The sequence below is a fragment of the Haliotis asinina genome, chromosome 3 (genome assembly GCF_037392515.1).
Source record: "Haliotis asinina isolate JCU_RB_2024 chromosome 3, JCU_Hal_asi_v2, whole genome shotgun sequence".
NCBI classification, from domain to species: Eukaryota; Metazoa; Mollusca; class Gastropoda; order Lepetellida; family Haliotidae; genus Haliotis; species Haliotis asinina.
Genome location: NC_090282.1, coordinates 63,560,514 through 63,576,487, shown reverse-complemented (window position 1 = coordinate 63,576,487; position 15,974 = coordinate 63,560,514). Strand labels below are relative to the sequence as shown.

Here is a 15,974-nt window from a genome sequence, read left to right as displayed (position 1 = left end):
ATTTGTACGTTTGCCTTTACATCCATATGAAAAAATGGTAAACAATGCAATCACATGGCCTGTTCAAAATATGTACAATTTAAGCTAATATGATCGAAATCTACTTCAAACTTTCCCCACCCTTATGAAAAATTAGTTTAACAAAGGAAATATATTCAAACTACTGATAAAATATCGGTTACGGTTTGTTTGCAGTGCCATATTCAAACTTGCCTGAAGGAAACTTGTCTTCGTAGTGTGCATGGGCGCTCAGCTCCGCTAGGATATGAACGAAAAGTCTGTGCCCAAGGCAGGTTACTCCAAACGCAAAGGTTAAATGCACACCGCTAACGAAAAGACACTAACACAGCTGTTAATGTAAAAGTAATGCGATTTGGCCCGTTACATCAAATGAATTGTGTTTTAGTGGATAGTTAATCTTTGGCGAGGTTGATTGAACGATTACTTTAGGATAAATAATATCACAATATGTCATTCCTCCTCGTACTCTGACACTCTGTCCGCTGGTTCCTAGTATGGTGATCTACCTTCAGTTGTTGGCAATATATTTGCCTGTGTTTACCTTGTATTGTCATCTATACTTAAACTGTTTTAGATCTAGATACTATTTTTTAATTCGAATCTGTGATAACCTAGTTCTTTTACTGTCCCTCGTTGACACTGTCAGGTTTTTACAATTTTCCATTAATTATTATGTATAAAACTATTTTTTCTCGTTATGATATGACTGAAACATTGCCAATGTGACGATAATCTTTAACTCACTCACTGACATGCTGTCCTATCACAGACATTCCGCTCAAAATATAAAAATCACACACCTCTAAAATAAAAATACAGGATATATCCTTAACTGAACCCTTGGTATACCTCTGTCTCTGTGTTCCCAGCCTCTTGCATATATGCTGTGATCCAGCCGACCAACCATTAGAACCCCAAGAATGAGTCCTTGTAGAATTCTCCAGAAACACGAAAATACTCCAATGGCCAGATTTCCGAAAAAGGCGTAGTAATTAAAGCATTCATAAAATCGCCTGAAATGATATTATTGAGTTTTTGTGGATGTTGTTCTCGACATGTAATTTCATGATCAGTAAATGGATTAAATCATGTTCTGGTTGTCATAAACACTGTATGTGATAAGAAACGCATAAGTATGTTGTCTGGTATGTTTTGAATACTGCAGCTGGACATCCGTTCGAAATTGATGAAGCAGTACTCCCTTTCATTGAGTAATAGCACGTCGGTGGACTCATGAAATGGGCTTCTCATATTTTACATACAAGAGGAATCGAACCTGTACGTGACCAAACTAGACTGAGCTGTCGGGAATTTGGAATAGGAACATAATTCTAAACCTTAGTCAGTCAATGTTGTCAACGCTATTGTACACGGCGAAAGCAGGAACGAATATGATGTCCGTTCAACGAGCTATATCCTGATAGAGCTTATAAAGCAGAGATTGATACTGAGAACGGAGATGCCACAATACCTGTTGTCAACATTGAGAGGAGGCTCGTCATCTGTATCTTTGATCTTGTCTTGCATGAGCACGTACTTAGCCATTATAACTTGCAGATAGAACAGCAGTAAGACACTAGCTGGAACACTGATACCAAATCAATATCATTTAAAAGAAAGATCACAAGAGGACTATCAGTTCGTGACCTTTGTACAAGCATTAAATGTTTATTATATCGTTGATAATTATTTGTAAAGTGCATCACCGTGCATTCGTGCCCTATTCATATCATTGCTATATATGTTGGAGATGGGCATTCACATTTTATGTATGTATGTATGTATGTATGTATGTATGTATGTATGTATGTATGTATGTATGTATGTATGTATGGATGGATGGATGGATGGATGGATGGATGGATGGATGGATGTATGTAGGTGCGTGCGTGTGTGCGTGCGTGCGTGCGTGCGTGCGTGCATGTGCATGCATCATGCAGGCAGGCAGGTTGGTATGTGTGTAGGTGGGTAGGCAGGTACGTATGCATGTATATATGTATGTGTGTGTGTGTGCTTTTTGTGTGTGTGTGTGTGTGTGTGTGTGTGTGTGTGTGTGTGTGTGAATGTATCCAATTGTGTGTGTGTGTGTATTGATGGATCGATGGAACGTTAGATGGATGCGTGGATGCATGTGTGTATGCATATGTGTTTGATAGGTGCCCAGGAGCCTTTGCTGGTCGTAAAGATGATAGCAGTGGTGTGACCCTGTAGCCCGGTTATGCCATTGTTTTGGACAGACGAAGCTATGTAAAACTGACTTATTTGCAATAGGAATGCTAATGCTGTACTGACCATGTAAGTGGGCTTACCTCAATGTTTGTAACAGCGACATAAGTAGAGATGACATGAGGTGATTGATACTAATCAGATATATCCCCCAAGCGAATAACAGCATGACGAGGAACATTACAGTAAACAGCACCAGAAAACCTGCAAAACAATCCACAAAATTATCGAGGGGACACGTTATGAAAGGAAAACTGACAAAGTACACTAAGCATAACAACCACATTTATCGTTTGGTATCATGTCAGAATCCTGTATTCAAAAGTACCTATTGCAGATATCCTACAGATAGTATATAACGGAGTGTGTGTTCGAAGCTTTGGAAGTTTTACAAATGTATGGACAAGCACGCACACACGCATTTAGTGACTGAGGTTTTGTGTTACGCTGCTTCTAGCAATATCTCAGCAATATCTCGGCGACGCAGATAGACAATTACATAAACGAAACTTGGAACATATTTATATAGCGCACATATCCTCGCAGCTGGTACATGCTCAAGGTGATTGAGTGTCCCCTTGATTCTGGATTTCATTTCAACCAATTTAACTCCCTAGAGAGATTTAAACTCTCCGTTGTGCCCTGACAGGTGGCGTAGCCGACACTACTATGTGCATATCAGGAACAAATGAGCATGACATTGACTGAACTATTTCAGAGCTGTTACCATATAACATGTAGGCAACTTGATATCCAGGAAAGCGCATGCTACAGGCCTGAAAATTGGAAATCAAAACATCAGTTGTAAGTATAACAATTATAACACTACGAAAAAAAACGTTAACATAATCAATCAGGGCTAGTTTATCTGTACACCACACATTCAGAGTGAAGTCTTTCAGTGATGTCTTTCGCGAAAAGGATGTCCAGAGTAATGCTTCTCTCGGAGATAAACATCATGTGTTGACCACTTTCAGGGAGTTCTTGAGTATTTAAAGTACAGGAATTAATCCCGAACCGCCCGCTTCAGCCGGAGGTTTCAAATGAATATTCCCGTGCTTCAAATACTCTATAACACCAAGAAAATGCCCAACACGTGCAATTTATCGACATTGAAAACACAAAAGGTAAACCAAAAGGCCCACGTGGGTTCTATTGGCTGCACTCACTTACATCGAGTACGGGTATAGCAGTGAAGTGTCATCAGCTGGCCGTTTCAGCTGATTCTATGGTACCATCTGGAACTGCTGATCTGTAACGTTATTCCGACTTAACGTCGCGGTATGATTTGAATGACGTCATCACTGCTTACGACACAACAAAAGGGTGTGTGCCATTACGCAGCAAATAGTCTTGCAATTTACGGGAATCGAATATCATTCGATCATGTCTTTCAACCAATCAGATTACAGAACACAATGAATTTTTTGCTTACAATGAACGTTTTCAGACACGTCGAAATGGTTGACAATTCTTCTTCCCGTTTGTTTCGGTGAAAGTGATTTGGCTTGGTTCGTGATGGTACAGGAGGACATGGTCATGTATTAATGCTATTTAATAAATATTAACAAATATATGGAAAGACATTTTTCGCCAGATTTGATATACTTTGGGGGATTCGAACATAGGATAAAATGATAAAACTCCTATGGAAATCCTAAACTTATGTAAAAGCCTTGTTAACATATTTAGTCTCATCTATTCACTTACATCACAGGTGTAGTGAATAAAGTTTTATTTTCATTCATATCCACAGATCAACAAACTACAAGATCGAAATGGCACTTACGACTAACTTAGCGCTAATAGAGCTTCGAAAATCAGGAGTATGCTCCGGTGTACGGTCTTCACTGATTTTCAATGATCCATTCATATACTTTTTGCCGCTATTTTGCGCTTAACACTAAACGGAATTTGTTTCTCTGTGTACCCAAGACCCGGTACTCGTTTGCATTAAAGTTCTATGAATAATGCATTTACTGGAGTATTCCTCCGGAGAGGAGTATTCCTTTATAACTGTCCATGACGATGGGAATAATGCTATTCATACCATGATTCTGTGTGGTTTCGGCAGTTGACTCAGAATGAAACTCTTATTTCCCCGAAACATTCGCAGCAAATGCCGTCTGAAAGTAGAACACAATTCTAAGGGTCTTTCAAAGCTTCAAGAAAAAATATTTTATTGCATCGTCTGGAATTCATCTGTTACCTGTAGCTCTTCATAAACAGATAGATGTAGGATGAGGTGACAATCACACATACGATCAATGTGCTGAAGTATACACCTGCAAACAGGAAACAAGCGAGTCAAATACTAGTACCTAGGAAAGAGGCAGTCTTTCAATATTTCTCGTTTTGCCTCTGATAAATCATGTATTAGATGGGCCCGCTATTAGTTTGAATCCTTCACATGTCAAACAGATAAGTATACAACAAGGTTGTTTATTAAGCCCGCAGCTTTTCTCTATGTCTTTGTTAATGAGATGTAGACATGGCGTTCATATGAAGTCATACAAGAAAATAATAGTAATCGCTTCTGAAGCAATAACCTCAATTGGTTAGAGTTCTTGACTGTTTACTGTTGAACAAACCAACACAAATGTTGCATTTCTACTAAGTGTCTAATATCCAGGTTATAAAACCTAGATATTAACATGTAACACATACATAACAATCAAACATGGCTCCAAACTGAACACATATGATGTAGAATGTGTGTAAATTTCTGTCAATATGTAAAACATACAGCCTATTGTAATAGAAAGAACTTCCTATGTCATGTTCAGAACAGACATAATGTACATGCACATAGACTTAATATTAATATTGCTCACTACATGAGAACTAATATAGACCAGTTTGTAAGACTGTTATCACACTAGACACTGATCTGTTCTTAGGTTCATAAGCACAGTTTCGAAAACGTGCTTTTATCATACAAATTCAACGCACGTCTGCAGCAGATAACACACAGAAGCAGATATTATACGTGCGCATTGGGCGATAACTGACTGAAATGCAGCGTTCAGATAGGAATAAGATACATCGACCGGAAAAGAGTGGCCTATTTACACATTAACAAATTCCCCATTTCAGCTAATTTTGTGTAATGGGTAATTGACAACAAGTATCACTGAATGGTAATTTGTAATAATAAAATCGTGAATGATGAGTGTTTTCCATACCTATCAGTTCTTTATGTGCGCGAATGTCACATAAAGTGTGAGCATGAAGTGTTACTTTTCAATCGAGTTCACTTTCGTATAACATCGAGTGGCATATTTTAAAGGAAATCTAATTTGTTTAAAATGCTGTAAATGTGACGTTAACTGTGCCATTGTTTAATACAACAGTTCATATTGTGACATTTATATCCTTCATCGATTAAGATGACCCTTTCCAGGACAACGTTCTTCGTTGTATTGTCATCTCTCCCTATACTAGTATACAGTGTCCTATTTTACCGTATGCATACTGACCGAAATATACACAATAAAATTCAAACAAAGAGGCAAAAGACCTCATCCAAACAGCTTATAACCACCACATATGAAAGCACAAAGACAGGGCAATAGCTTGGCTTCTGACAGGACAAAAATCCTTACCAGGCGGGTAGCAAAGACTTGTTTTCCTGTAAGTCGGATAGGTTGCAAATCTTTATATTTAGATGGTATTGAGAGCTTGCCCAACTTCTTTAGCGGTAATCATATATAAGCTCGGGAATTTTTTAAGAAAGGTAGCTACGTCCCTGCGATGATGAACACCATAATAATTCTGGTAATCCACCTGCTTGTGTGAGGTAGACCATGCATAAGAAACGAACGCTCTCAATGTGAGCCTGGAATTCCACGCATTGTTTTTGGATTTCTAAATGTATATTCCGCTCATTGTATATCTGTTAAATATTGTGCAGTAACGTACTACTTGTTTCTCCAAAGAGCGACTTTTATGTCAACATGTGACACTATTGTTCAAAATGGAGCTCATTGTAAGTGTCTGATATACCACATGCACTTCACACAAATTAAAACAGTGGAGATGTAACAAAGCGAAACCAGAGTCTACCTGTATGTATATCTATCATTTGCTTCGCTATATGTATCTTGGGTACACCGAGGAAAACTGTAAGTATAGACTCCAGCAGTTTAGTAGAAATAATCCAACAGAAGACCAAGGTCATTCCAGTCTGGAATCAAAACAAACAGCCACATTATGTACACATGGAAAGCGAATCGCATCCCCAGTACTTTCATAATACCAATATGTTACCATTAACAACTGGAAACAAACATGTTCAAATCCCAGTTTAGCTTACCATCCGGCTACACATACCGTCGGGAAATAATACATATGGGGACATCCAACTTTGTGTAAGTATATTCAGTGTGCCATGTTTTCTAACATCTACCCATCAGACGTTCGATGATATGGTTTATAAAACAACCAGTGTGACGTTAACACGTGCGGTCTATTTCGAAATTCTGGAAAACAATCTCCAAGAAGTCCCATGACTATCAATAGCAGCACAAAGTCAATATCTGTTAGGATAGGATGAGAAAGCTACAATAAACTCGGTGCGCCTAGTGGCAGCAAGAGTTGTATACTCCCCAGGGAGTTGAGATTGAAATACGATGTGCTGTTGAGGTTGACATCCAGTGATCGAAGGAAAAATACCAGCGCCTTGAACATGCACTAGTGCGTGGATATGTGCGCTATATAAATATCCTATCTATCTATTCTAGATCTTTGACGAATAAGTTTTTACACAGTCTGTAGAACGGAAATCCCCCGTTTCCCCTATTTGTTATCCCGTATCTTTAGTCATTGTTTATTTTAAACTCAATCACTCCCGGTGCATGCTGGAATTCATATTTGGTATTTATTTTGTATGACTTATAACACAAGACTGTAGAGCATTACGACAAACATGGGTTAATGAAGATCAAGATCACGGTATTCTGATAAATGATAATTAATGGGGACACTGAACCTTGCATAATTGTATTCAGTGTGTAATGTCTTCTAACATATTTACTCATTTTCACCAGGTGTTGGATGATAAGGTTTAAACAGCAACTCGGATGCTGCAATGTTCACAGTTCTACTGACGATTAGTTGATAGAGATGGCCTTGTTAACACATAAAACATGGTTAGTATAACTTTATCCTACTTACTTGGTACAGGAGAACAACAAGTACCGAGACCACAGATAGAATTCGCACTGGATATTTAAATCCAGGGACGAATCTATAGATCCATTTATCACAAAATGTCGTCTCTGTGCTGAAATACAATGATATATAGTATGCAACATCATCGTAGAGCACTAATGTATACAGCTTTGATACTTACCCAAATTGTCACTGATTACTGATACACGTTCTGCTATCATTTGTTATACTTGACAGTGCAGTAGAGATTCATACAACTTCAATTGCAACAGTGCTGTCCTAAAATTCACTAAAGTGCTACATTCCTACTTTTCTATACTTGCTATATATCCTACATGATGGTATGGCAGGGTTTAACATGCATTACTATCATGCTGAAGTCCTACATCTCACTATAATTCTACAGTCCCATATGCCAGAATGACGTTGCTGTTGTTATTATGTTTCATGCCACTATCATGTTACAGTGCTTCATCTCACTGGAATGTTACAGCTCTAGAATGTTGTATGTCCCTATAATGCAGTAGTCCCACATAGCCAGTACTTTCCTGTGCAGTGTTACAATGTACTGCAGTCTAACAAGTCACTGCAAAGTTACAGTCTTACATGTCCTGACAATGCAGCATTCCTACGTGTTACTACAACTCATCAGCGCAATAATGTTGCAGTTCTACATGTCAAGAAAAGGCATCAGTCCTACATGTTCCTACAATTCTGTAGAACTAGAATTGTTAGTGGCTGTATCCTCAAAGGGGTTTGAAGTATTGTGAAAGTATTGTCCATAAACTTTCATGTGAATGTAAACTTTCCAGGCTTTTGAAACGCAGTATTCTTAATTTATGCTAACATGTCTTACAATCGCTACTAGCTAAAGGGATGGTGTAAATCCAAATAGGATCCATGCAGGTAGCAAAGGTACTATAAGTCCCCATGGTCACAAGTCTTTTGATTAACCTGTAGTTGTTGGCGATCTATTGCCTGTTTCTATATTGTATTGTCCAAATAGTAATATTAGTTTTAACCTTCCACGCTAGTTTTAAATCTAAACGTGATACTCTAGTTGTTTTACTGTCCTTTGTCGACAGTTTTCTATATACATGTAGTGCATTTCAGTGTTAAATGTTCGGATCACGATATGGCTGAAATATTGCCGATGTGACCTTAAATATGACCTCACTCACTCCCTACAATGCTGTAGTCCTAAATATCCTTATAACGCTGAAGTCCTACATGCTAGTATACTCCTGCAGTCCTACGTGTCCCTATAATTCTGCAGTCCTATATGTAAATATAATGACGCAGCCCCTCAGGTCCCTACAACGGAGCAGTCCTACATGTTTCTACAATGTTGCAGTTCTACATGCCCTGTATACTGCAGCAGTCCTAAATATTACGACAACAGAGAGGTCCAGAAGTCCCTATAAGGCCGTTGTCCTAAATGTCCCTATAATGCTGCAGTCGTACAGATCAGTACAATGGAGCAGTCCTACAGGTCCCTTATACTGCAGCAGTCTCACATGTCCCCTATGATGCAACACCCCTACATGTCCCTAAGTATAATGCTGTATTTCTATACCTGCCCATGGCTTCTGTTTTACATGTCTGCTTTAACAGCTACAACAGCACCGAGTTTTTCCCCTTACTACCTAACTAAGGATTATTAATCCTTCTTAAGGATTCTACACGTCCCCCTACATACTGTAGTCCTACATGCCCTAAAATGCTGAAGTCCTGCATGCCCCTATAATGCAGCAGTCCTACAGCATCCCTATAATGCTGCAGTCCTGCATGTCTCCCCTAAATACTGTAGTCCTAGATGGTCTAAAATGCTGAAGTCCTACATGCCCCTATAATGCAGTAGTCCTACAGGTTCCCTATAATGCTACACACCTACATGTCCATATAATGCTGTATTTCTATACCTGCCCATGGCTTTTGTTTCACATGTCTGTTTTTACAGCTACAACAGCACCAAGGTTAAGCCTCACTATATAACTAAGGATTATTAGTAGATCTTAAAGGTCACATGCAGTCAAAATATCAAACATGCTTAAAACACAATTATCATTTATTCATGACATATAATATACGTTGCTGTTTGTAAAAAAGCAAAGGTTGAATCGTCTGATTTTGTGGGCTTTTTATCATCGCGTTTTTTTCATCTTTATGGCCTGAAATGGCATTTTGGATGATTTGTTTCGGCAAGTGCATACCGAAAGGTATCAAAATCTGCAAAGTTGTCTTTTACGTTGCATTGACCCTTAAGGATTCTACAAGCCTCCAGTAACGCACATCCCAAACTACATGGTCCAATGTATTCCTAATATCACCACACTATACCTTGGGTTGTAATCTTTGTGTAGAACTTGACGAACATACTGCTGTTGGTGAGCGTACACCCGTTTTTGCGGCTCCTTTTCGTGTCAAAAATAACATATATTAGTCATTTTAGTTCGTAGAATGATAAATGGCAATATTTAATGCATAAAAGTGCTTACCGATTTATTTTAAGAAAGGAAACTGACAGAATATGAATGTACATGTCGTGTACCGTTAATCGATGCAAGTACACTTAACATGCGTTATAAAGAGTCACTTGTTTGAGAGGCATTTAGAAGTGGGCACACTGAAGATATTACAGAGAAACAATCATGACACTTACGGTTGTGACGTATGTCTTTGACCTCAAGCACTCCACGATGACAAGTAGGAACTTCAAGATCAGATACAAGAAGCACAGGACAATCGGTACGTAACTGAGCACGAATACCGCTTGCGTGTCCTATAAACGACACTAACTACCTAAAGATATATCCCTTATTCTGACGATCAGCGATCACGTTTTCAGGGTAGCCTCCGAACAGTGCTTTAAGCACTAACACTAGGTCTTGGTTTGACACATTCGTTTAATTAGGGCCATGAAGGACAATTAGGCCGTGTGTTACATGTTTGTAAGGCTTAAAGTATAGGTCAGGAGTTCCAAAACGAGACATGTCTTGTGACATGTGTGCATATTAGTCTGACGAGTAAAGTGATGCATCTGACTTGTTAACCTAGGGACAGGGGTATATGATTAACCTGACTGGCTTTTTAATTGTGTTTTGCTCAAAAACCATTATGACTCTTACCGTTAGCATTGAATGAAACTGGCAGTGGAACACTACGGCTCCAGCAATCGAAGCGCCTAAGCTGCAGCATACAACAGATTGAATGTGTAAGCCATAATGATCAATGATCAACATCATGAGCATCGATCTACGCAGTTGGAATGCGAAGACATGTGTCAACATAGTCATGACCATGACGATTCTGTTATTTGCCTTGCTGTTAGTAGTGAAAGTTATGATGATGACTGAGTGTAGTTGACTGAAGTAAAGTATACGTGACATTAACATTATTTCAGCCAGATAACGAGACCAAGTCTGCATATATGCACAAGCACATTAAAAGTACAATGTTGAACGGATTTCCTGTAAAAGACATGTTTTAATGAAAGACATCTTATCAGTATTGCATACAATACCAAAAGGGTTTACCATGTTCACTGTACAATTTATGATACAAGCCAATTTAAGAAATTCATGAATCAGATCAGAAATACGATGTTCAAGGCAACAGTTGGAAGATTTGGTGGTAAGTGGAACTGGGCCGTTGTATTGAATGTATAGTATTGTCACATTGATCTGGTATTTTTTGAGACAAGACGTGGAAGTAATCTTAGACCAATGACAGATTCTGTATTTCTATTGAATAATATGTTGTTGATTCATGGTGATATGTCACGCGAACCAAAGGGAGAGTTTAAAGCATTCCTATGTGAACTCCATATCTACAGGACCGAAGGACCGCTCTTCTTTTCTTTGGTACCGGGGTTGGCAACTGGCCACAGTGCTACAGCCTTCATAGTTTTTCTTCTTTCCTTGTGCTGTGTCTGATTTTGGAGTCTGCTCCGTTGTCTGTAAGTTTGAAGTTTTAACTCTCTTTTTTCGTCTGGAAGATGCCACAGTACGTGTAGAGTGAAGTGGTAGAGACTGGTTGAAAGAGGTTACCTATGTGAGGTCATTCTGGCAGAGAATAGAGGACGTAACGACAGCAGGGCGAGAGAAAAGAGAGTAGAAGTTGTTGATGAAGGAGCTTAGATAAATGACCAAACTTTGGTAGGTTTAACGCCGGAGTGGACTGGGGACATACACTTCTACTCCAATGACGTAGGTGAGGTAGATAATTAATAGTTTTAATAAGTGTTGAACCTGTTTACACTCTGCAGTAACCAACTTTGATCGGTTGAGGAATAGACGTTCGGACAGATGTGAAGAGATGGGCGTTGTGGGTTAGAACACACTTCCCTTATTGACAGCAAAACACTTCACTGTTTGGACAGGTTACTGTTCACGTACACATTCACGTCCACGTCAACATTCCTTTGTAATTTGCTCCCTAGTTGTGTCGGACAGGCAACGAGCTCCGTCACTGACAATGATTGTAAGTGAGTTGTCTTATGCACTGGGACAACAGCTTTGATATTCACAAACCCTCTAAACTTGAGTAGACTGATGGATGGTATTTCCGTGGACGTTATATAAGGAGAGAACCAGATCGGAGATCAGAGACATTCGAAACGTCTCCACAAATACAAGGAGATGCCTTATGAGATTGCTAATGGAGATGAAATGGTAATCATGAAGATGATTTGTTGGTGACAAATTTTAACAACAGATACAACTTACTGTAATGAACTGTAGGTAACACCGAGGACTGACCCAACCAGCTTGTGTCGTGTGGAAATACAGGCAAACAGTGGAAAACAAACGATGCAGGTCTCAAGAATTCGTAGCTGCAGCAAAAATGCTGAAAGAATACATGTCCGGACAGTAGTAGAATTTATTTGAACCAGTGAAATATTCAGCTGTTTCCATAATTGCAAGACATATCAACTGTACGATTCTGAGTAAGTGAGTGAGTGAGTTTAGTTTTACGCCACAATATTCAAGCTATATGGCGGCGTTCTGTACGTGATCAAGTCTGGACCAGACAATCCAAAGATCAACCGCAATTGGGAACCGATGACTTGTGTCAACTCAGACAGCAAGGATGACCACCCGATCCTGTTGGTTTCCTTTTACGACAAGCATCGTCGTTTTGTATGGCATCGCATTGTGATAATACCAAGAAGCCGCGAAAATGTGAACCACAGTAGTGGCAAATACGATTAACATATCATTGAGATTCACAGGTGTATATTATGAGAGTCAGGCTGTAAACTCACCCTTAGCCCACAATGGAGAGTTGAAGGAGAAGGTTTGAGTCAATTCCAGGAAAAGAATTCCCATGCTATTTGTAAGAGCACCGAAGGCTGCGGCGTATGAGAAACGGTTGTCGTAGCCGTCAAGTAGAGGGAGAGGACTGAAAAAGAAATACGCTTGACGAATATTAATGTATCATGGAAAGACACATGGATATACTGATTAAAAGATGTATTGTTTTGTGATGCTCACACAATTAATGCCGGTCGGGCTCCACATACTTCAGGACGAAATCTCCGCTTCTCCAAAAGTGCTAGAATTAGGATCATGCCGGCCTGGAAGGAAATGATCATCTCATAAGATTTAGATGACAAATGACATTCACTAAGTGTAAATGCAATGGAATATGAACCTTTAGAAAGTCAGGGATACTTTAAATACCGGTCCCAAATTAAGACGTTTGTACAGTTTAGCTTCTACTCTGTGAACGTTCATACTCCAACGAACTAACACAAAGTGAATGTTAATTCTAATTTTCATGACTTGTTATCCCAGTTGTTATAACCAATTCATACCATGTCCTTTTTTTAAAACCGACCGTCAGTCGTCATGTAATTGTACCTCGGAAAATATTAGTAGCCAAACCGAGAGATGAACATATTGCATGTTAACAAACAGGCTTTCTTATAGTTTGTACGCAATATACTGATGGATCGAGGATAAACATTCACGAAATGGAGATAAACTATTAGGGCTATTAGGTATTAGGGCTACGGTAATTTCCTCAGTCTCCTGTGAAGAAGATACTATCTCTTACGCAGCCGTAACATCTCCCACGTAGGTCATAGTATCTCCTATGTAGGACATACCATGTCCTACATAGGTCATAGCTTCTCCTACATGGGAGCTGGCAGAAAATATTTCAGGACGGTGTTTGGTAACTTTACTTTAAAACCAAAAGCGCTATCCGTTACCAATTTGGTATGAGGCTTGATAATTCTTCTACCATTGAGGAGTGTCATAATTTATCCCTCGATAATAAGAAAGTTGTCTCTAAGAGCTTTCATTATTTCAAGTAACAACACCTCGCATGTCAAGGGTGTTGAGCTACTTACCGGAAAAACGACCCGGTCAAGCAAATAGGCGGGTCATATGTCACATTCTTACATTATGCTCGGCAGGCCATGTCACGTGACTTCAAGCACGTGCATTTTGCATTAGTTAACGGTGTCAATACCGGTGTAGGGCAGAAGGGGTGATCTCAAAATAAAATATGTCACATAATTTATATGATGTTTTCAAATTGCTATTGCGATGCCTTTTCATGCACATGTACATAACGGAGAATTTTGATTGTTTAGTTTCCATGAAAATATGTTGAGCTTGGATGTAGTTAGGGGACAGGTTTATTTTCTAGGCATTATTCACAGTCTATTAATCATATTTCTGTGAAACTATGCATCTACACATTACTGAAGTGTGTCTTTGATTTGTGTTTTGGGGGTTGATCACTTGTTTTCCTCGAATTTTCCAAGATTTTTCAATCACAAAGCATCTCGTCTTCGGACAGGTCAGTATCTGAATTATCTGTGTAATGCGATTGGTGGGATGGTCTTTTCTCTAATACCATCTAGTTTCCAGTACTCATTTTCAACTGCCAATACATGTTTGACACAGGCTTCCCACCGACTGATATCAGTCTCCCCAACTGCCGTGTGAATATTTTTTTTCAACGTCAGATAACTTGAATGTCGTGCTGTAGCGTGATGCCTTCTCGTTGACATCCCCCATATAAGTTCAACTGGATTCAAATCGCAATGGTATGGCGGTAGTCGTAGAACCTCGTGACCAGCGTTCTTCAGCATATTATCGATGGCATAGGAAAGTGGTGGTTTGTGCTGTAACACATGCGCATACAACACTGGTTTTGTTGCTTTGTCAGGTCTTGCTGTGTTGTTTCTGTCAAGCCATTCAATGATGTCTGCTTTACGACACTTTGATGTTGGACACCGATTGTCGGACTCACGGCAACTGTGGTATGGAACATTGTCCATGACTACCAAGGACTTTTCTGGAAGGGCTGTGATCAGTTCTTCTTCTACTTACTGTGTAAAGACAGCCCCGTTCATTTCCGTATGGTAGTCTCTCCCATCGGTGGATTTAGATTTAAATACAGTACCAAATCACACCGAGGCAGAAATCCTATTCGTGAGCCAGCATGCAGAATTTTAAGTCTCTGTCCTCTACCAGCTGGTAGCTTCAGCTTCGGCTCCTGTCAGGATGCTGCCATTGGTAAGATGCTGTATGGGAGGCATTTACCCATGTCTCGTCTAGATACACCGGTTCGTAACCATCAGCGCGTATTTCTTCTAATTGTTCCCAAATAATTTTGCTTGATTTTACGATGTCATGCCGTTCACACATGGCTAATTTTATGCCTGAACACTTTTATATTTGTAACCAAATTTCAGCAACAATTTGCAAATAGTATAACGAGAGACATCAAGCTGGCTAGGATTTGTTTCATTCGCAGTTCCGACACATGCTCATTTTGACGTGTTAGTTTTCTAAATGTGTCCCTGACAAGCCTTTGATCAAAACTACCCAGTTTTAATTTCCTACCAACTTTTGAGATGGTCCCTGGAATGCCCGTAGACGAGGCATGGATAATTCCACTCAAAACGCCCTTTGAGAGATCCAAGGCATGTTGTGTCCGTTGAAATACTTTTCAGGAGCTACAAATGGACGTCCCCTTTCACTTTCTCGTGAAAGTTTGTGGAGATGTGTGTGCACTTTGGGCAATGTACGTGCTTGAAGTCACATGACATGATCTGCCGAGCATAATGTAAGGTTTTGACATGTGACCTGCATATTTGCATGACCGGGTCGCTGTTCCGGTAAGTAACTCAACACCCTTGACATGTGAGGTGTTCTTGTGACTTGAAATAATGACAGCACTTATGAACAACTTTCTTAATTTCGAGTGATAAATTTTGACAATTAAATTCCCCAATGGTAGAAGAATTATCAAGCCTCATACCAAATTGGAAACAGATAGCACTTATAGTTTTAAAGTAAAGTTAACCAAACACCGTCCTGAAACATTTTCTGCCAGACTATATTGCTTAGTATGTCTTATGTAGGACTATCACTTATGCAGTGCATATTACTTAGTATCTTAATATTTCCTACGTAGTACTTCGTATCCCTTACGCAGTACTTAATATCTCCTACGTAGGCCATAGTTTCTTCTACGTAGAACATAGAATCTCCAGACACGCAAACAGTCACCTGTTCCGCTGTTTCAGTCAT

The 15,974-nt window shown here is 39.4% G+C and overlaps 1 protein-coding gene across 1 annotated transcript in view; it reads right to left on the bottom strand.

The window, feature by feature from the left end:
- LOC137278966 (stimulated by retinoic acid gene 6 protein-like) overlaps positions 1–15,974 on the bottom strand; it is a 20,005-nt gene extending 4,031 nt beyond the window's left edge. Inside the window, exons 1-14 of the mRNA XM_067811460.1 lie at positions 15,876–15,974; positions 12,915–12,997; positions 12,686–12,822; positions 12,147–12,267; positions 10,548–10,608; positions 10,082–10,201; positions 9,760–9,833; positions 7,423–7,531; positions 4,457–4,545; positions 4,298–4,373; positions 2,975–3,023; positions 2,331–2,451; positions 1,493–1,609; positions 871–1,034 (exon numbers count right to left, since the gene is read on the bottom strand). Coding sequence (XP_067667561.1) covers positions 871–1,034; positions 1,493–1,609; positions 2,331–2,451; positions 2,975–3,023; positions 4,298–4,373; positions 4,457–4,545; positions 7,423–7,531; positions 9,760–9,833; positions 10,082–10,201; positions 10,548–10,608; positions 12,147–12,267; positions 12,686–12,822; positions 12,915–12,997; positions 15,876–15,974 — 1,420 coding nt within the window. The remainder of the gene's footprint in view (positions 1–870; positions 1,035–1,492; positions 1,610–2,330; positions 2,452–2,974; positions 3,024–4,297; positions 4,374–4,456; positions 4,546–7,422; positions 7,532–9,759; positions 9,834–10,081; positions 10,202–10,547; positions 10,609–12,146; positions 12,268–12,685; positions 12,823–12,914; positions 12,998–15,875) is intronic.